Genomic DNA, 21,758 nt, shown 5'->3' on the forward strand with positions numbered 1-21,758 from the left:
TTCACTTCTCTTGTCTTTTTTTTGCATTTTTTTAAAAAAGATTTATTTTTTATTTTTTTATTTTTTTACGCAATCTCTACATCCATTACAGGGCTTGAACCCATAATCCTGACATCAAGAGCTGAATGCTCCACTGACTAAGCTGGCCAGGTGCCCCTTTTCTTGCATTTTTAAACTTATTTTGAAAAAATTTCAGATCTACTGAAAAACTTCAAGAACAGTACCAAAAAACCTACTATATATGTATATATATTTTTTCTTTTTGGGGGGGTTGGGGAGTGGAGAGAGAGAGGCAGGTGCAGTAGGATGGGCAGAGAGAGAATCTTAAATAGGTTCCACACTGAGTGTGGAGCCTGACGTGGGGCTGGATCTCACACCCCTGAGATCATGAAGTGAGCTGAAATCAAGAGTCGAATGCTTACCCAACTGAGCCACCCAGGCCCCCCCTCTACTATATATCCTTCATCCTGTTTCACCAGCTATTAACATTTGCTTTATCATTCTCTGGATAGTCTATGCATATTATTTTTCTGCACTGTTTGAGAATAAGTTGCAGGTATTGTGCCCTTTTGTATCAAAATACTTTAGGGCATACTGAGAAGAGGGGTTTCCTTTTATCCAATCACAGGCCAGTGACATTTATGTGGTGGTGTTCTCTAATATGCTATCTAAGACTCCCATGAGTGGTCTCATTTATGTCTTGTGGACTCTTCTTCCCCTTCCTTGTCCAGCACTGCCTCTTGTTTGGTTGTCAGCCAGTCTTTTAGGTCTCATCCGACTGGACTGGTCCCTTAGCCTTTCTCTAGTTTTCAGGATGCTGACATTATTGGGAGCCAGTTGCTATGTATATTGTCCCTCAGTATCAGCTTGTCTGGTGTTTCCTCATGATAGATACAGTGTATGCATTTTGTCAGGAATACCACAGAAGTGACACCAGTATTTCTTAGTGCATCCCACCAGAATCTTCCCACCCCCAGCATGACTGAGATTTAATTGACATCTAACATTGTGTGAGTTTAAGGTATACATTTTGATTTGATATATTTATATATTGCAAAATATATAAATGTATAGCTTTAGCTCACACCTCCCTCACATCGCATAGTTGCCATTTCTTTTTTGTGGTGAGAACACCTAAGTTCTATTCTCTTAGGAACTTTAAGGTTTATAATACAGTATTATTGACTGTAGTCACTGTACTGTACATGAGATCCCTCTAGTTGAAAGGCTTAAAATAATGGCATGCCTCCTTTTTGATGTTCACTTGAATTATTTGGATAGGGTGATGGCCATTAGATTTCTCCACTGCATAGTTTTTCCCTAATAATGTCATTTACGGAGAATTGTTTTGAGCTTATGTAAAATACCTGTTCTTCCGTAAACTTTCACCCAGTAGTTTAGTATTGATTGGTGATTTTTGCTGTAATTGATAATTGCCATGATGGTTGCCAAATTGTGATTATTTAACTCCAGTGATGTATCTACATTTCTTAGTTAATGTTTTACTATAAGGGGATACTTTTACATTCTTCTCATCTATTTATTTATCATTTGTGTGGGTTATTACTTTACTCAAAAGGTTATAATCCATTATGTCATTCTTACTATATTCAATGGGTTATTATCAGTTATTGCCATTATTTGTTTTGAATGCTTAAATTGTTTGAGATTTGACCAATAAGAGCCCATTCAAACTGTTTTCTGGCATTCCTTGGGCATGTCCCTATATTTTTTGAGCATGTTGTTATTATTAGTAGACTGCAATGATAGTCTTGTGCATGTGTACACTTTTTTGTATTTTTTGCTGGGTGTCTCTGGGAATGTGTTCTAGAAGTGGGATTTCTGGGTCAAAGAGCAATTGCATATATAATTTTGCTAGTCCGTGAAATCCCACTCAGCAGTGTGTATCCTCACCAGCAATGTATGAAAAGTACTTGTGTCTTCTTACAGACTAACAGTATATTGTCAAAATTTATTTTTATTTTTATCCATCTAGAGAGTAAGAAATGATACTATAGTTTTAATTTGAATTTCTTCTTATGTGGAAAGATGGGCATCTTTTCTTTTGGTTAAGAGGCATTTACATTTCTGTGTTCTGTCTCGTCATTTCTCTAGCCCATTTTCCTGTGTGTTTTTTGCCTTGTGCTTTGATTTTGGAAGCTCTTCATGTATTAGGGTGTGTTGGAGATTCCGCAGACCGCTTCAGTGATTTGCTAGGATCGGTTCCAGGACTGTAGTGAAAATCAGCCAAGGGAAAAGGCGCATGAGGCCGAGTAAGGAGGAAACCAGGAGCAAGCTTCCAGAGTCCTCTCGCACTGGAGCCACGTAGACGCGTTTAATCAGCATTCGGTTCTGACAACACACCACAGAAGCTCAGTGAAGACCTGGTGCCGAGTTATCAGGCTGGCCATGGCACCCCTGTCGGGCACAAACCAAAATTTTAGAGCCCCAGAAGGAAAGCAGTTGTTCAACTTAAACTATTGTTTGCATGGTTTAGGCACAGCGATAGGAATGGTAGGAACCCTCCTGAAACCGGGGTTTCCAGGTGCCAGTCGGAAGGCCAAGCTTGCAAGCAGGACTTTCTAAAGAGAGCAGTCTTGGGCCTGTTAACTCTTTTCTGCATGTTGGGGCATTAGCTCTTTATGATGTAAGTCACAAATGCATTTTCTCTGTGTATTATTTGTCTTTTGCCATGCAAGGATTTTTTTTTTTTTTTTTTTGAAGAACCAAATTCATTTGTTTTTTCCTTTTTGTTCTATTTTTTTTTTTTTTTTTTTTTTTTTTAATTTTACCTTTTTGTTCTAGATTTTGAGTCATAGTTAAGAAAGTCCTGTCCCCCTCCATTCCCAAGCTATATGGTGTTTTTTTCTAATGGTTTCATTTTGCCCTCTGTATTTAAATCTTTAATACATTTGGAATGTTTTCTGGGATATGATAGGAGGGAAGGACCCAGTTGGAACTATTTCTGTCTTTTTTTCCTTCTGGCTATCCCATTTATCTCAACATCATTTATGAAAAAAAAAAAAAAAACAACCTCTGTGCTTGAAGATGCTGCCTTTATTATATACTAAATTTGTCTATGCAGTTGTGTTTATTTCTAGATTTTGTTTTGAGTTGCATTAATCTATTCACATGCCACCACCACCACAGAGTTTTAATTACTGAGGCTTTAGAATGATTTTATACCTGGTGGGGCTGGCCTCTCCTACACATCTCTTTCTTTATTTACGGCTTTCCAGTAAATTTTTGCTTGTTCCTCCAAATGGGCTTATAGTCAGCTTCTCTAGTTCCAGAGGGAGAATGCCTGATGGCATTTTTATTTGGATTCTATTTAATTTAATTTAGTGAGGGCCATCGTCTCTGTGATGAGTGACTCCTCCCGTGGAAGAACATGCATCTCTGTCCACTAGATCAGTCTCTTTTGTGTCTTTTAGGATACTGTGTTTCCCTCAGGTAGATTTCTTGTTAAGTTTATGCCTAGGTATTTGATTTCTGCTTTGCTATCATAAATGATGTCTTCTTTTTCATTATGTTTTCTGTTTTTCTTGAATAAAGGGTTTTAGTTTTTTTTGTGTGTTAATTTTGTAAACTGCTATTTTACAAAATACTGTTGGGTTGTATGATTTTTCCCTTGATCTTTAGGGTTTTCCAGATATGAAATCTTTGGCAAACAGAGAAGGTTTTACCCCCTTGGTAGGGACTCTATTTTTTTTTTTTTTTTGACACACTATAGTGACCATTACTTCCAAAATAATATTAAATAGGAATGGAGTTAGTTAGTTTATTTTAGTGGAGCAGCTTCTGGTGTTTCTAAAATAAGATACTGACCTATGGAATGGGAGAAGATATTTGCAAATGACATGTTGCAAATATCTACAAAGAATTTATCAAACTCAGCGCCCAAAAATCCAGTCAAGAAATGGTTAGAAGTCATGAATAGACATTTCTCCAAAGAAGATCTACAAATGGCCAACAGACACATGAAAAAAATGCCTCCACATCACTCAGCATCAGGGAAATACAAATCAAAACCACAATGAGATACCACCTCACACCAGTCAGAATGGCTAAAATGAACAAGTCAGGAAATGACAGATGTTGGCGAGGATGCAGAGTAAGGGGAACCCTTGTACACTCTTGGTAGGAATGTAAATTGGTGCAGCCACTGTGGAAGACAGTGTGGAGGTTCCTCAAAAAGTTGAAAATAGAGCTACCCTACAACCCTACAATTACACTTCTAGGTATTTATTCAAGGGATACAAAATATATATAATGGAATATTATCCAGCCATCAAAAATGAAATCTTGCCATTTGCAATGACAGATGGGACTAGAGGGTATTATGCTCAGTGAAATAAGTCAATCAGGGAAAGATAAATAACCATATGAGTTTACTCATATGTGGGAGTTAAGAAACAAAACAGATGAACATAGGAGAAGGAAAGGAAAAATAAGACAAAATCAGAGAGGGAGACAAACCAGAATAGACTCTTTTTTAAAAAAAAGATTTTATTTATTTATTCATGAGAGATAGAGAGAGAGGTAGAGATATAGGCAGAGGGAGAAGCAGACTCCATGCGGGGAGCCTGATGTGGGACTCGATCCTGAGACTCATGCCCTGAACCAAAGGCAAAGGCTCAACCACTGAGCCACACCCAGGCATCCCCAGAATAGACTCTTAACTCTGGGGAGCAAACAGGGTCCCTGGAGGGGAGATGGATGGGGTAACTGAGTGATGGGCATGAAGGAGGCACGGGATGTGATGAGCACTGGGTGTTCTATGCAATGGATGAATCACTGAATTATACCCCTGAAACTAGATGGTAAGCTATATGTTAATTAAATTGAATTAAAAAAAATAAGATGCTGGCTTTTGGGCTAGTGTGTGTGTATGTCTGCATGCACACACATATATATCATGTTAGTCTGTTTCTATTTTTTGGAATGTTCGTATGGGTGTTGGACATTGTCAGAAACCTTTATCATAAATGGAATGTGTAGTTTTTTTCCTAAGCCAGTTATGATGATGGGTTATGTTAATGGATTTCCTCATAGTGAACCAATACTGTATTCTGGCATAATCCTCATTTGATTATGATGTATTTTTAAAAATTTTTAAAAAAGATTTTATTTATTCATGAGAGACACACACAGAGAGAGAGGGGTAGAGACACAGGCAGAGGGAGAAGCAGGCTCCATGCAGGGAGCCCAATGTGGGACTCGATCTCAGGACTCCAGGATCATGCCCTGAGCCGAAGGCAGGCGCTAAACCACTGAGCCACCTAGGGATCCCCTGATGTATTATTTTTTGGTGTGTAGGTAAATTGTTAATATTTTATTTAGATTTTTGCATGAAATAGAAGTGAGAGTGATTTATAATTTAGTTTTTTGGTTCACTGCCTGTCAGATTTTGAGATCAGTGTTACACTCTCTTTATAAAGAAATTAAGAAGTTTCCTTTCCTCTTCTGTTCTCTGGAATAGTCTGTTGTAGTATTGGGATGACGTTTTTAAGGTCTTGCTAGAATTTCCCCATGAAACTGTCTAGACTTGGTGCTTGCTTGTGGGGAGACTTCTACTCTATTTCTTTGAAGTCTGTTGGACTTTCCATCTCTAGTGGAACCAATTTTGTTGTGTTGCATTTGTCTAAAAATTTTTCATTAAATCTAGATTTTTCAAGTGTATTGTATATAGTAGTCTCATGATTCTAAAAATATCCTCTACATTTATGCTTATTTTCCCTTTTGTCACTCACATTTATGTGTTTTGTTTCATCCTTTTTCTTGATTTACCTAATTTGTCCTGTGTATCTTTTTTCAAGGAATGAGCTTTGGGGTTTACTTATTCTGTTTTTTTTTTTTTTCTGTTTTTTTGACTCATTTATCCTGCTTTTATCTTTATTTCTTTTTTTTCTACTTTCCTTTGTTTTTGTCTTTGTGTTTGTGAGTTGGATGTTAATTTTTTTTTTTTTCATTTTTTTTTTTTTTTTTTTCATTTATTTATGATAGTCACACAGAGAGAGAGAGAGAGAGAGGCAGAGACACAGGCAGAGGGAGAAGCAGGCTCCATGCACCGGGAGCCTGACGTGGGATTTGATCCCGGGTCTCCAGGATCGCGCCCTGGGCCAAAGGCAGGCGCTAAACCGCTGCGCCACCCAGGGATCCCTGGATGTTAATTTTTATTTTTTCTTTAATTGAAGGTACTTATTACTACAGAATTTTGGCTGTTACATCTTAAGCTGTATCTTTCCTTTAGATTTAGATACATTTTTTCATTATAAATTTCAAGAGATTTCTATATTTTTGTTTTGAGTTTCCCCCATAACTCAGTATTTCTATGGTAGCATGTTTTAAAATGTTCAGGTATAAGGGCCTGTTTCTTTTCTTTTTTAAATTTTGGTTTTAATCTCTAGTGTTACTGTGTTATGTTCAGAGAATGCTGTTAGCTTTATTTCTATTCTTTGGACTTCATGGCGGCTAAGGCCTGATCAGTTTTGTGCATGTTCTGCACTACGTGAAAATCTGTTCTGTATTAGTATGTCCAGAGGTTGACGTCTATCTATGTACGTGAGCTACCTTATTAATGATTTTATTTAGGTCTTCTGTTTTTTTTCCCCATCTTCCTCTGTGTTGGACTGAGCAGGGTGTGTTAGGTCTTCCATTATTACTTCCCCTTGTTTTATGAAAGGGACTGTTGCCTCGTTGAGTGCCTGTGTGTTAATATTTGTGTCTCCCTGAGCTGTTGCTCTAGTGTGGTATCCTGTTTCCGGGGGGGTCTCTCAGTGCCCTGAAAGTCTGAGATCTACTTTGTAAAGGATGGTTGAAAACATACCAAACGCAAACTAACAGAATGCAGGTGTATTATATAAACACAATGTAAAAAGTTTTAGATGAAGCAAGTAGTTCATTTATTTATTTTGGGGTTCACATAATAAAATTTTGATTTTATCATAGTATGCACATTAATTAAGAAACTCAAAAGGTGCTCGGAAGCTAATGTGAAAACACATGGAGTGTTGTTCTGCCTACTATTCTCTGTCTTTGCCCAGAAACAGCTGCTTTCAGCTTTTAATTCTGTATCTTCCAGCCTTTATGGATTTCCATGTTTCTAAATAGAGTGCACTTCAATCTATCGATTATCAATTTTTACATCATCTGTTGATCTAATGTTGTTAGATGATGGTTTAATTCTCTCATCCTGCATTTGCCTTCTGTTTCTCCTTCCCTGTCCTCCCAGTAGAAATGTATTATTGCATTTTCCAGTTGATTTGTGATCAGAGTTTACATTACTATGCCTATGCAAACCTGTCCTCATTCATGAAAGTGTACTGTGTTTTTTCTCTTCAATTTTGTTTTTATGGAAGTTAATGATTGCCTTCCTTGTTTTATTTTCCTTATATCCACTGCCCACTATTTTTCCACGTTTTCAGGTAGCCTGTGTCTCAGTGCTGTTTTCCATAAGGTTAATCACATTGCAGATCCAGTTGGTTTTTGCGGACATCCGTCTTTTGCAGCCCTCTGTCTTTGTCTCTTGGGTGGTTGCTTCCCAGGGCTGCCAGTCTGGGACTTTGCTTACAACCTTGTAGGCCTTTCCTTTACCTTTCTCTTGGATTGAATCTGTTTCTCACGTCCATTCCTTCCTGCTGTCTGCTTTGGTCCCTGCTGGTGGTCCTTCAGTAGCCAACTTTGTGAGGCTGGGAAGGTAACCCAGTGGGGCAGTGGTTCTTGGTGGCTGCCTTTGACGTGCCTGTGTCCTGAGTCTTGCCTCTGCCCATCTGACTGGTGCACATTTGTCGTCCTGGCATCTTCTACCATCATTCCAGGCGTTCACAAACCTCTCTCTTGGGCGTTCTCTTCCAGGTCTTCTTTTTTGGTTTTCTCCTTCATTTTGGTAGAGAGCATCCTCCAGTAGCATCCTCTGAGAAATGATGTGTGGGAGGTAAATTTTTAAAATGTCTTGCTTTTCTGAAATGTTTTATCTCTAATCCCTTACTTGGTTGAATTGTTGGGTGTAGTATTCAGTGTTGGAAATAATTTTCCTTCAGAATTTTTAAGACACTGATTCTTTGTTTTCTTGCTTCTGGTTTTGCTGCTGAGAAGTTAGAAGACTTTGTAAATGACTTTGATTATCCCGTTCTCCTTTCTGGGAGCTTTTAGAATTTCACAACGATGTGCCTTGAAGTGGGTTTGTCTTCATTGTGCTGGGTGTTTTGTGAGCTCCTCTAGTCTGGAGACTAGCCTCTCTGAATTATGGGTAATACTTCCAGATTATTTCTTCCTCCGCCAAGTGTGTGTGTCTGCATGTGCTTGTGGGCATGCTGTGTAACCTCTGGTTCCCGTGTTGAATTCTTGGGCTGTTTCTCTGATTTTCTTGTCTTTTCTCTCATTTTCCATCGTCTGGTCTCAGTTCTTTGTTTCTAGGATATGCCTCGCCTTGTCTTCTAGCCCTTCTCTTCCATTTATGCTCTTATTTTCAATTTCCAAGAATTCTTTTTGTTTTCTAAATGTTCTTTTACTAGTATCCTCTTGTTTTGTTTCTTGGTTATGGTATCTAATCTTAGAGGTTTGAGGATGGTGATTTTTTTTGGTGGTTGTGCTGGTGAGGTCTTTCCCTATGTAAGTTTTCTTTTTTTTTTTTTTTAAATTTTTTTTTAAATTTTTATTTATTTATGATAGGCACACAGTGAGAGAGAGAGAGAGGCAGAGACACAGGCAGAGGGAGAAGCAGGCTCCATGCACCGGGAGCCTGACGTGGGATTTGATCCTGGGTCTCCAGGATCACGCCCTGGGCCAAAGGCAGGCGCTAAACCGCTGCGCCACCCAGGGATCCCTGTAAGTTTTCTTTTAAGTTTTTTTTTTTTTTTTTTAAAGACACTTAAAAAAATTTTTTTTTAAAATTTATTTATGATAGTCACAGAGAGAGAGAAAGAGAGAGAGGCAGAGACACAGGCAGAGGGAGAAGCAGACTCCATGCCGGAAGCCTGACGTGGGACTCAATCCAGGGTCTCCAGGATCATGCCCTGGGCTGCAGGCGGCGCTAAACCGCTGCGCCACCGAGGCTGCCCTTTTAAGTTGGTTTTTGATTTGTGTGTTTTCATCTACTTTGTGGTAGAGGCTTTCCTCAGATGTTGGTAGTTTCTGGCTGTCTGCTCATGATGAAAAGTCAGAAAATTAAAAAGCTCATTGGTAAAAAAAAAAAAAATTAAAAAAAAAAAAGCTCATTGGACTCTCTGAATGTGTAGGTTGACTTACTGATTTTGAGCTTCACCATGGGTGATATAGGCAGGTCGTTTACGGGGGTCTCCTGGCTTTTAGGGTCTTCCAGTTTTTTCTTTTGAACTGCTCATTTCTCCAGAGACTGTACTTGGGCTCCTTTGCCTGGAGGGCTGGGTCTGGGTGCTGGTGTTCTGAGAGCTGAAAGGGGGAGAGAGGAGGAGATGGGACAGGGTGTCTGAGCCATCACTGTTTATTATGGATGCAGTTGGGAAAACCTTTGTTGTCAGGATGCTGATGGTTTCACCCATGCCCAGTGATTTTGAGTCCAGAGACCCTTCTCCAGAGAGTCAACATCCAGAGAGTGCTGGAGTCAGGGAGGAGCCATGGCCCCCAGCAGGGGAGGGACGCTCACTGGGTCCCGTGTGTGGACCCTTCATTTTCACTTCCACAGGCTGCCGTGCAGCTACCAGTTTTGGAGCCTTTTCAGATGCAGGTGCATGTGTTGGGCTGGTTTGCAGCTTTTGCCTCTGTTTTCTTCTCCCAAAGCCAGTTAACACTGATCCTTGGCTCTCCAGGACCATACCTTTGGTTTTGCCTCCTCTTCTTTTCTTCTTATTGTTATGGCTTCATATATCAAAAAAATCATTTTGAGTTTGATCGTATATTAATTTACAGTGTACAGTGTAGAGAGGGTATATGTTCTTTAGAAACTATAATTGAGATCTGGGGATATTTTTAGTTTTATCAGAACCATATTCAAGGCAGTTATAGTCACTTTTTTTAACTGAAAACCTTAGGAAGGAGTAGAGCTGTTTTGGCTGAAGTTTGGGGTTTGAGACTGGACTTCATAAGGGGTCTCAGTCAAAAGAACCTCCCTACAGGATACAGTTTGAAAAACACTGTTCTAGGATGTGACATTTCCACTTTTAAACATAGATTAATTGAGCTTAAGTTGTCACCTTCTGCTCTAGACACATGGTTGTAGGAGGAATTTTAACTATATATAAATATGTTGAGTTGACAGTAGTCAGATTAATTCTCTTGACGGCAGAATTGAAAAGTCTGTGTGTTACTGCTGTGGAAAAATAGTGGCGTTTAACAGAAGAGTGAAAGAAGCTTTGCACAAGGGCTGTTTAAAACGGTTGGGGCAAATGAGGATATATTTTATTTACAGAAAGAGACTTTGGAAGGATACATAAGAATAGGAGGTGGTGTAAGGCAGGAGTGGGGTGGACGGTATAGGATTGGGAGTGGGACTTCTGAATGGGTACCTTTTTAGGGTGTTTTGAAGTTTGAACTATGAGAACATACTCGTTTAAAAGGCAGAATTGTAACTTGGTATTGCTTTATGCAGCTATTCACTCTGTTGCCACGTGGGAAAGGGTCTCAGGCCAGGGTCTCACAGAGGCACTGAGTTTGAGAATGTGTGTTTTTGAGAATGATTGCCTACCTTTACTGTGCTGGCTATCCTTTTGGAAGATAGTGTTCAAACAAACAAAAATCAAAGGCTTTTACCATAAAAATTGTTGGTTTTGATTCCTTATGTACACATTTGGGAGAATTTGATTGACATGGCTCTTCCCTTTTGGATGAAAAGATATACATAGAACTGGAAGAGAAACAATATGAAATTTTAGTATAGCAAGAGGCTTTCACAGTGAAAACTACACAGGAAGTTATTCGGGAAGATAATTGGTAGATTTGATCATCTAAACTGTCAACAGTTATATTCCAGGAAATGTGTAACTGGGAAAAATTGGTAATGTGTAAGAGCAAGGATTTGTATCCTTGGTACATGAGGGTTTGCGCAAATTGGTAAGATACTAAGGTCCTAGTAGAAAATTATCTAAAGATAGTATGTGGAAAAATATAGATGGCTCATATACCTCAAATAACATTTAAAAAATTATTTATTTAGAGAGAATATGTTTGTGTGTGCACACATGTGTGAGCAGGGGGAGGGGCAGAGGGAGAGAAACTCAAGCAGACTCTGCCAGGACTGTGGAGCCCGTGTTGGGGCTCAATCTCACGACCCTGAGATCATGACCTGAACTGAAATCAAGAGTTGGATGCTGAACCCACTAAGCAACCCAGGTGCCTCTCAAAAAACATTTAACAGTAAAGAGAATTATCAAATAATGGATCCTTTTACTTTTTGAATTATTTTGAAATATTTTCTGGAAATGGTAGTATTTAATATTAGATAGGGATTATTGTGATTAACCTTTTATGGTTGAAGAAACTGAAGTATGGAGGGATTAATTTACTTTCCTAAAGTCACATAGTGCTGTGTTTTGAACTCAACACTGCAAGCCCCATTAAACTCATATCATAAATATATGCTATTTCAAGCAGTATAGAATGCCTGTGTATGGCCATCAATCTGCCTCATTTTTGATGGCTATATAGCATTTTATGGAATTATAATCATTTACCTACTATGTCCTCTGTTGACGCATTTGGGTGTTTCCAGTGTTTTGTTGTTGTTTTGCTGTTGTACTGCAGCAGTGGATGGTTTCTCTTCCTATCTTTGCCTACATCTGAGAGTGCTTCTGCGGGTAAAGTCCCAGAAATGTGCCATTTGGACAATGGGGTATATGTATTTAAAATTCTCATAGATAATGTGAAGCTTCCCTGTAAAATGACTCTTCAGCCTTTTACTACCACCCACGTATAATTTACTACCACCTTCTTGAGTATTGGCCCAGATCTTGAGTATTGGCCCAAATTTATGGGTGAATTTAATGATATTTGATGTTTCTTAAAAAAATATTCTTCTTATGTGAGAGTAAGGCCTGTCTCAATTTATTTGCCCACACGTATATCGATTGTTCTTGGCACACATCTCTCTACCCATGTCCATATCTCTCTCTGTCTGTGTAGTTTAGTCTTGAAGGTAGCATGATTCCGTGTTGTTGCCATTGTGAATGGGATCCTTCTATCCCATGTGTATTCTCACTTCTTGTCAGGAAAGTTGTTAATTTTTGTCTTTTATTTAGCAACTGGCCATCTTACTGGATTTCCTGTTTCCTTTAAATATTCTACTGAATTTCCTCAGACTGTCCAGGTCTGCAATGATCATGTACAAATAAATTTTTGTCTCCTCCTTCCCAGTGTGACTCCTTTTATTCTTTGTGATTCATATTATCTAGTGATTTCTAAGCACGTTGACCGTCAGAATCATGGGGTTGGGACAAGAGATGTAAAACATGCAAGTGCCCAGGTTCCTTGTCTGGAGATTTCCCATCAGTGATTCTAGGACAGGTACTAGAAATAGGTATTTTAGAAGTTTCCCTGGTGATCTGTTCAGGTTTGGTACATTTTTTCTGGAAGCCTACCCAGGTGATCTTAAACTTACTTGCCTGCCAGAAAAAGTAGACCATACTGCAATAAAAAAAAAAAAAAAATCAATTTGAAATCCTCTTTCTAATAGGTAAACATTTTGATGAGTACTTTGAGGATTGGGGCCCTCTTTCTTAGTATCCACATAGTATGCCTGCTATCTGTTTCTAGCTAGTAAACTACTTGGGTTAAAAAAATGCTTCGTTTTCATAAATGATGTCTTGAACACAGTCCATATTTAATAATTATGTTTTGCTTGTTGATTTTTTTTTGGTTCTGCCCCTGAATGGTTGAGCCTCTAAGATTGCCTCTTAGATTGTCTCTAAGGGGGCATGCTAGTTAGCATTGGATTGTCCTCCTAGGAGAGGATTTTAGGATGAGCACTTTTTTTTTTTTTTTTAAGATTTTATTTATTCATTCACTCATGAGAGACAGAGAGAGAGAGAGGCAGAGGGACACAGGCAGAGGGAGAAGCAGGCTCCATGCAGTGAGCCCAACGTGGGACTCGATCCCAGGTCTCCAGGACCACGCCCTGGGCCAAAGGCGGCGCTAAACTGCTGAGCCACCCGGGCTGCCCAGGATGAGCATTTGTTAGATTACATTGACAGTGTTATATTTAATGTGTTCTCATTGAAGTTTGGTATGAGCCTGGGTTGATGAGCATTTTATTAAAATTTTGAATGTCTTTTATTTTTTTTATTTTTTTATTTTTATTTTTTTTATGATAGTCACAGAGAGAGAGAGAGGCAGAGACACAGGCAGAGGGAGAAGCAGGCTCCATGCACAGGGAGCCCGATGTGGGACTTGATCCCGGGTCTCCAGGATCGCGCCCTGGGCCAAAGGCAGGCAGGCGCCAAACCGCTGCGCCATCCAGGGATCCCCTTGAATGTCTTTTTTTTTTTTTTTTTTCTTCCCTTGAATGTCTTTTAAAAAAAAATCTTGTTAGACATTCATTACATTGTGATTATTCAAACTAACAACCTTAAGTATATTTGATCCTCTGTAAGGAGTTGCACAGAAAAATCTAAAGATATGAAGTTACCATAAGTGATCGAATAGCTTATGCTTTTGCCACTATTTTTAATGGTTTCAGTTTTGATAGGGCGATAGGGGAGGATTTCATAGTAATTTGTTTATACATAAAAACATTAATATATCTTAATGTTAGTTTCCCTCACTCATGAAAATCGTTGTTTGCTTATTGTTGTCAATGCTCCGTTATCTGTGTGACTCTGTGACAGAGGCATCCCTTGAGGGCTGTCTGAGAGCACTGTGCCTTCAGGGTCTCAACATTCCAGCACCTGCTGGCAAGTGGCACCTGGTGATGGTGACATCAGTATCCAGTTGAATTTTGGAGCTGTGGGTCTAAATGTGCACCAGCCTGTTTCTGTGGTCTGACCTTTGCTGCTCTGGGCCATAGTTCATGATTTCGGGGGACAGTTGGGGAAGGATATCTGGGGATCTGCAGGGTTTACCTTTGTGCATTTTATTTCCACCACAACTTAAGGTAGTGTGTCTGTGGTGTGTAGAGTTGTGTACACCAGAAAGATGGAACGTGGCCACAGAGGATACTACGTGTGTGTTTTCTGAGCTTTTCAAAATTTTAAATTAGGAAATATTTCAAATGTACAGAAAAGTAATAATAGTAAAAAACCAAAACTTATGTAGATATAGCACTGTTCTAGTGCTTTCTCTGTTTCCCTATTTATCAAACTCACCCTGTGAAATAGGTTGTATTATTATCTCCGTTTTACAGATGGAGAAACTGAGATACAGATAGGTAAAGTAACTTGCCCAAAGTCACACATTTGGTAAATAACAGAGCTGGACTTGAACCCGAGCAGTCTGGTGCCAGAGTGCATGCCTGGTCTTAGCCAATACAATACATTCTTGACTTTGAGAAATATAAAAAAAATATAGAAATGATACTTAGTACCTGATATTAATAAATGTTAATATTTTACTGTATTCCAGGTTTTTTTTCTTTTTTGGAAATAATCTCATCACACAAACAAATATTTTGTCATCTATAAATGAAAGATTGTGCTAGATGATGGGTCTGGCCTTTTGTGGTTCCCTCCCCTTGTTTCTGACTTTCAGCATCCCCCCTCCCAGTCCATTCCTTTCCCCAGCAGTTAGACAGCAAATATCTTTCCTTACATTGGTAAGAACTCATTCAGCAGATATTTATGGAGTGCCTGGCACCATGCCAAGGGTGGAGGTACATCATACAACTTGTAATCTAACGTGGGAAGACAGATTTTTTTAAGTCCAAATTGCATATTTTTTAGAGGGGAGTGATATGGCTTTTTAAAAAATACAGTCTTTATTATTTATTTATTTATTTTTATTGATGAGTAGTTAATTTTTTTTGTTATTTTTATAAATTTATTTTTTATTGGTGTTCAATTTGCCAACATATAGAATAACACCCAGTGCTCATCCCGTCAAGTGCCCACCTCAGTGCCCATCACCCAGTCACCCCCACCCCCCGCCCACCTCCCAAAATACAGTCTTCAATTTGAGGAGTTTAGTGATTTCTGACCTACTTGTTTCTTTAGCCTTGGGTCAGCAGTTCAGTTTATTTATATACATTGTCTGGAATATACTTCCAGAATGGTGATTGAATTGGGAATTTTAAAAAATTGAGTGTATATTGCCTTCCTCCTGGAAAGTCCCTGGGCCTGGGTCAACTTTGAAACCTCCCTTTGGGTCTGGTGAGCCCTGGAGTGGGGTCCACTTGGTTTGTGTGTTAGGTAACTTGTGGGACTTGGGGGCCCTCAGGTGGGTCTCAGAAACTTCTTGTAGGGTCCAGTGGGTTTCAGAGCTCTGCCCTGCCTAGATTCTTATGGCACCAAGACGTCGGATCCTTGGAGACTGAACAGTAGGGCGTAATTTAAATGGAACTGACTTGCCATTTTTGGCTCACCAAAGCTCATTCATTCACTATGTGTTCAAAATTAGTAAAATTAGCATATGGCAAAATACATAGAAAAATCATAAAAATGATTTATTAAATTCGGAATGCAATACTGCATCAAAAATTTTTAGTATTGAGCATCTTGAAAGAATTTATAAACTAGAATGAGTTAATAGAGCTACTTTCCACACCGCTGAGCAGTGTTTTTCTTCATTACAGGCATTACTGCAGGACGATGGCTCAGTTGTCCAGACTTTACTATTCATTACAGTAGCCTAATAAAGGAGGAGCTGATGAGTCTTTTCAGTTTTCAATTTTTTATTTCCAGCAGATGGTTCTCAGTGGCGGTCTCCCCCTGCTACTTTTCTTTCTTTTTCTTTTTTTTATATATATATATATTTAAGAGATTAGCAAATGCTTTTGGAACAGATAGTAGTATTTTGGCATTTGTTTTAGTTAAGACTTTTGGAATCCATCACACAGAGTATCTTGACAGAAAATGGGCTCCTTCTGAAATGAGATGATAAGAGATGCTCCTGTCAGATATTCTCAGGAGGTGGCAGTAGCTGTTTCTAGACATATGCCATGACATTTTAAGAAAATTATATAATCATTTTTAAGCCCCCCTCCCCCCAAAAGTTCATGAAGTTTGAGAAGTACACTTCTTTGAGAGCCAACTCTGGGATTTAGCCTGCATATTTAGATTGCTTTTTTTTTTTTTTTTTTCCACCAGCTGCTTGGCTTTTGGCAGCCGAATTAACTTCCCAGTACCTCAGTGTTCTCATCTGCAAAATAGGGATAATATTTACTTTCTTGACAGGATTTTTGTCAAAAAAGTAAGAGTGTAAAAGCACTTGTAAAGTTAGGAATACACAATATAACATGTGTTAATGCATGTGTGCAAGATTTTTCCCAATAGATACAAGCATAACATTTTATGTTTTGATAACAGCTTGCTTGTCTGAAATGAGTGATTCACAGTCATCATAAGCTTTATTTATTTATTTATTTATTTATTTATTTATTTATTAATTAAATTTCAATTGGATATTCTGAGGCTTGATATTTTAGGACTTGGAAAGCTTATAATTAAAGACGCTAATGGGATACAGGGGAGAGTATTATTATCTAAACCTGTGTTGATGACTTTGTGCTTTTAGGTATACCAAGCTTGGCTACGCAGGCAACACTGAGCCACAGTTCATTATTCCTTCATGTAAGTACAGCTCCACCCTCGCATTTCTAAAGGATTGGGGTTCTCAACATTCTGATTGTTTTTCCAGGCATATTAACTGACTTGCCATCTGCTTTTAGAAGACTGTTGTGGTGACTGGGGAGGGTTATTAATGTTGACACCTGGTTGCTGAATATGCTGTGGACTGTAGCTGTACCCTACCCTCCCCGTCCCCCCAACTTTCTGACACTTTGATTGTCTTCTGTTAAGCCCCTTGTCCCTGTCATTAGAGTTTCCACTTTGGTGGTTGGCAGGGACTTTTCATTCAGCCATAAATGTCTGAGCTACTTTGAAGAGGTATATCTAGTCCTTTAAGGTTAATTTGTAATTTTAAGTAAGTGCAGTTTTTTTTTTTTTTTTAAAGATTTTATTTATTCATGAGGGACACACACTCACACACAGAGACAGAGCCAGAGGCAGAGGGAGAAGTAGGCTCCATGTAGGGAGCCTGATGGGGGACTCAATCCCGGGTCTCTAGGATCACGCCCTGGGCTGAAGATGGCGCTAAACTGCTGAGCCACTGGGGCTGCCCTAAGTGCAGTTTTATTAGCAACTCCATGGACTGAATATCCATTGTACTGCACTATTCACTTTATTGAAAGATCTTTTTTTTTTTTTTTTGAAATGAGAGGGCTGATGACTGTTTTATTGTGTTCAGAGTGTCTGCTTTTGTTCAAATTTTAGTCGCTAAAGAATGATAAACTTAAAAGAAGAAATGTGCTCACATTTTGGCAGGAGTGCCCCCTACCCACTCTTTGTTTCCCATGGCAGCTTCCAGGGTCAGGTTGTTTATAGGGCAGAATTTTTTCCTGAAACTATTTAAATTCCGAATTATTATTTGGAGGCAGTTGACCAGAGTAACGTATATCCATCCAGAGTGAAGGGAAACTCTGTCTCCTAAATGTAACTCTTGTGAGATGAGTTGTGATCTTAGAAATTGAGTTGTTACAGGGTCAGTGACGTTGTAATGACAGGCTCTTGTGAGCAGTATGGACCATGGAAAGCTTTGGAGAGCTGAAGACAAGGATCTTAGCATTTATTCAAGGGAAGACTAAAGCCTCTGTCGGGTTCCTTGAGCACATTTCATTTACCTCATTCTACATCCTTCCTTGCTGGATGAAGTTAATCATGAATTTGATTTCTAGGTTTGAATACTTTGGTACCATGATGGGGTGTCCTCAATAAGAGGCATGATTTGTCTGCTGTATCTTTATTCACAATTCATAATTTAGTGTAATCATTCGCTAGGGCTGCCATTACAAAATACCATTACAGAAATATATTTGATCACAGAATGGAGGCTTAAAGTCTGAGATCAAGGTATGGTCAGGATTGGCTTCTGGTGAGGCAGATGACACCTTCTCACTGTGTCCTCACATGGCCTCCCCCCCCCCTTTTTTTTTTAAAAGAAGAGTTTAATTTAATTTAATATTATATGTTCCCCAAGTTTACTTTCTGTACACCACCACTTTTGGGACAATGAATGGCTAAAAAATAATATTCCACAATTTGTTAGATTCTACTCTAGATCATCTTAAAAAAAAAAAAAAGGGGAACAACACGAAGTCTCTAGAAGTTCAAAGACTGGTTGTTGACGTCCTCGCCCAACAGATGAGGAAGCTGGTCCTAATTTTCTTCTGTTAGCAGATTCTCTGATTTCAGCTGGGCCTTCCTGGTGCTGTCCAAGTTCAGGTGTTGGTGTTTTCTTTTAAAAAAGCCACACTCGAATAGGATGACTGTGATCATAATCAAAGCCAAAGAGAGGGCAGCCCTGGTGGCTCAGCAGTTAAGTGCTGCCTTCAGTCTAGGGTGTGATCCTGGGGTCCTAGGATCGAGTCCCATGTTGGGCTCCCTGAATGGAGCCTGCTTCCCTCTGCCTGTGTCTCTGCCTCTCTCTGTGTGTCTCTCATGAATAAATAAATAAAATCTTAAAAAAAAAAAAATTGTTAAAAGGCCTTTAAAAAAAAAAAAAGCCAAAGAGAGATCTCTGTTGTTTCTTCCTCTTCTTATAAGGCAACAGTTCATTTAGATTAAGGCCCCACTTTATGACCTCAGTTAGCTTTGATTACCATAGTCTCCATCTTATAGTCTCCATCTCCAAATGCAGTCACACTGAGGGTAAGGGCTTCAACATAGGAGTTTGAGGGGATACAGTGAAGTCACAGTTGGCACTTTGTAGGCTAGATCGGTCTTCTGTGAATTTTATTATCACGAATGCCCTGGAACTTGATCATTCCATGCTGGATTGATAAATTGGACTTTCTGACTTCTCAGAGCACATTGGATTTTAACCTTGTTAAATGCCACAGCGCGAAAAGGCTGACCTTGCACCTTTTGCTTTAATGTGCTGCCATTTAAAACTGCCAGCAGCATTCAGCTGGCTGGCCCATTTAACCTGTCATCATTAACAGGGAGGAGAACTGAAGTCACTTATTAGCAGGATTTCATTCACTGTCAGACAGCAAGGCAGCTCTCAGATTGGTGCTGTCAACCTTCACAGTAGCAGAAGCTAGAAAGAGCATAAAAATGTCAGAGGTAGGAGTAAAAGAACAGTTATATTGTTGGCTACATTTGTTGCAAGAGATGGAGAAGCCCCAGGAGGCGAGGTGAGAAGATGTTTGGGCAGAAGTGAAGATGTTGGACTAGGTAGAGGGCTTGGTTACTGCAGGCTGTTGGCTTCACCGCTTGCCTTAGTTCTGGGAGCTGAATCATGTTTCTGGCTCTACAGGCTCTGTTTACAAGGTGAAGTTCAAGTCACACATGCTGAGGTGGCACCCACAGAGTAAAGGTGGAGCTTGTGTGGATGTGTGGTAAGGCTCTCTGATGCTGCTGGACTTGGAGGCGATACACATGGGGCATGTGAAGAATAGTGTTCCGCTGGTGTTGGAAGTCCCAGCTCTGAACAGACAGTGGCAGGAAACGTGGTTGGAAATGTGGAGGAGGGCCAGATCATGAAAGACTTTGTTCTCTTAAGGAGTTTTAGTTTTATTTTGCCTCTGGGAATTTTCAGATTGTTCCTTGAGGGGCTCCCCTGGGCCTGGCCCCTGGACTGGAGAGGTACTGAGCCCCGTTTTGTCTTGTACCTGATTTGTTTGCACTTGTGTGCAGGATTTTCTTGATTGTTTGAAAGGTTTTCCCTACCTTTTTTTGTCTTTACATTGTTGGAGTATATTGAGAGTCGTTGAAAAGTTTTCTGCAGAGGGATAAGTATATGTGGTGATCACATCCATAGAAGGAGCACGTGGGAGGTGCAAGGAGGGATCAAGGGAAAGTAAGTACATTTTAGACATTCTGTGTTTGAAGAGTTCAGTTGTAAAGGTACTATAGGCGTCAGGTGAAAGGTGTCATGCTCAGGGGAAGGTCTAGACCAAAGATGGAGACTAAGCCCAGAGATGTTTTCATTTTTTTTTTTTTTAATTAAAGAGTTCTTTAAAATTTTTATTTCAGCCAAAAAGTTTTGCAGAAGATGATATTGCATAGACCCATATACCCATCATCCTGAATGAACAAATGCTGACCTGATTTCATCCTGTACATATGTATTAAACACACGCATCAGCGTGGGTGTGGTCCTCTTCCTCTGCCTCCAGCCCATCCCCTTCCTTTCAATCCCTGCTCTGCCAGGTACTTCCTGTGGCCGGTATGTTCTACCCTGATCTTCTAGGTGCAGAGCTTCTTAGCTGTACATAGCATTGGTCTGTCGTTTAAATATTTACAAATGATACCGTACTGTAAACCACTTTCTGCATTGTCCTTTAAAAAGAAATCCCTCAATAATGTGTTTTTAAGATTTATCAGTGTTAATATCCTCAGTTCTCCATCAGAGTTCTAGCATTTGAATCTCAACAATTTTTTTTTTTTCACTTGGGCATTTTCTAGTTTTCTCTATTATACAAAATGGTGCAATAAACCTCTCTTTATCCACATGTGCTAGTTTCCCAAGAGAAAATAATGCACATGTTGTCCGGGTGTGCACCTCTTCAGCCTTCTCAGCTGTTGCCAGGCTGTGCTTGTTGTGTTGATTTAAACTCCCATCACCGGTGGCAGAAGGTTTCTGTTTCTGCACAGCTTTGACAATAGTTGATGTTGGTAGACTTAAATTTTCACCAGTCTCATGAATGTGCATTTCTCTGATGACTAGGTTTTATAAATTTGCATTTATAATATCCACTTCTCTAATGACTAGTAAGGTTGAACACCTTTCATTGCCTGTTCACATCTTTGCCCATTTTTCTGTTGCATTTTTCGGTCTTTTTTATGGAGTTTTATGGGGCCGTATTTGTATACTTTGAATATTAATTTGTTGCAAATATTGTCTCCTACTTTATGACATCTTTTTAAATGATTTTTTAAATGTAGAAATTTAAAATTTTGATATAGTTAAAATATTCAGTATTTTCTATTTATAATTTCCATTTTAAAAATACATTTCTGTTCCAAAGTCATAAAGATTTTCTAAATTTTCTTCTGATAAAATTTTGAGTTTATTTGTTGAATATAGTGTGGGATACTTATTTTACTTATTTTCCAAATGGAAGGACACTTGTCCCAGCACCATTTATTAAAGAGTGAATTTTAATTTGTCATTCCTTTTCAATCATAGGTACCGTATATGCTTGGGAATATTTCTGGTCTTTTATTTTGTTTCATGCATACATTTGTTTATCTCTGCTCCAAATTCATGCTATCTTAAATACTATTATTTTAGCAAGTGTCTCGATATCTGGTAGGTGTGGTTCTTCTTTTTCTTTCTCAGAATAACCTTGGCTATTCTTAGACCCTTACTCTATATAATAGATTTTAAAATCAGTTTAAGCTCCCTGAAAAATTGTAATGGAGTTTTGATTAGAAACACATTCAGTTCATAGATTAATTTGGGAAAAATTTTGACATCTTTATAAGTTGAGTTTTTCTATCTATGAATGTGGTATATATGTTGTATTGTTTATTCATGTTTTTCAGTAATGTTTTATAATCTTCATAAAGCTTAAACCTTTTTTTTTTGAAAAAGATTTATTTATTTATTTATTTATTTGTTTATTTGTTTAT

General features: G+C 38.8%; 1 protein-coding gene across 5 annotated transcripts in view; it reads left to right on the plus strand.

Annotated features, from left to right (window-relative positions):
- Nucleotides 1-21,758, plus strand: part of ACTR3B (actin related protein 3B) — an 84,868-nt gene that overhangs the window by 2,395 nt on the left and 60,715 nt on the right. For 2 of the 5 annotated variants that reach the window (XM_038559785.1, XM_038559786.1), the window contains exon 2: nt 16,636-16,691. The exons of 2 other annotated variants lie outside the window; for them this stretch is intronic. In XM_038559785.1, the coding sequence (XP_038415713.1) occupies nt 16,636-16,691 (56 nt within the window). Of the gene's footprint in view, nt 1-16,635; nt 16,692-21,758 lie in introns of those variants that run through there. One more of the 5 variants, XM_038559789.1, reaches the window with a different exon arrangement.

Source organism: Canis lupus, chromosome 16 (genome assembly GCF_011100685.1).
Source record: "Canis lupus familiaris isolate Mischka breed German Shepherd chromosome 16, alternate assembly UU_Cfam_GSD_1.0, whole genome shotgun sequence".
In the NCBI taxonomy this organism is placed as follows: Eukaryota; Metazoa; Chordata; class Mammalia; order Carnivora; family Canidae; genus Canis; species Canis lupus.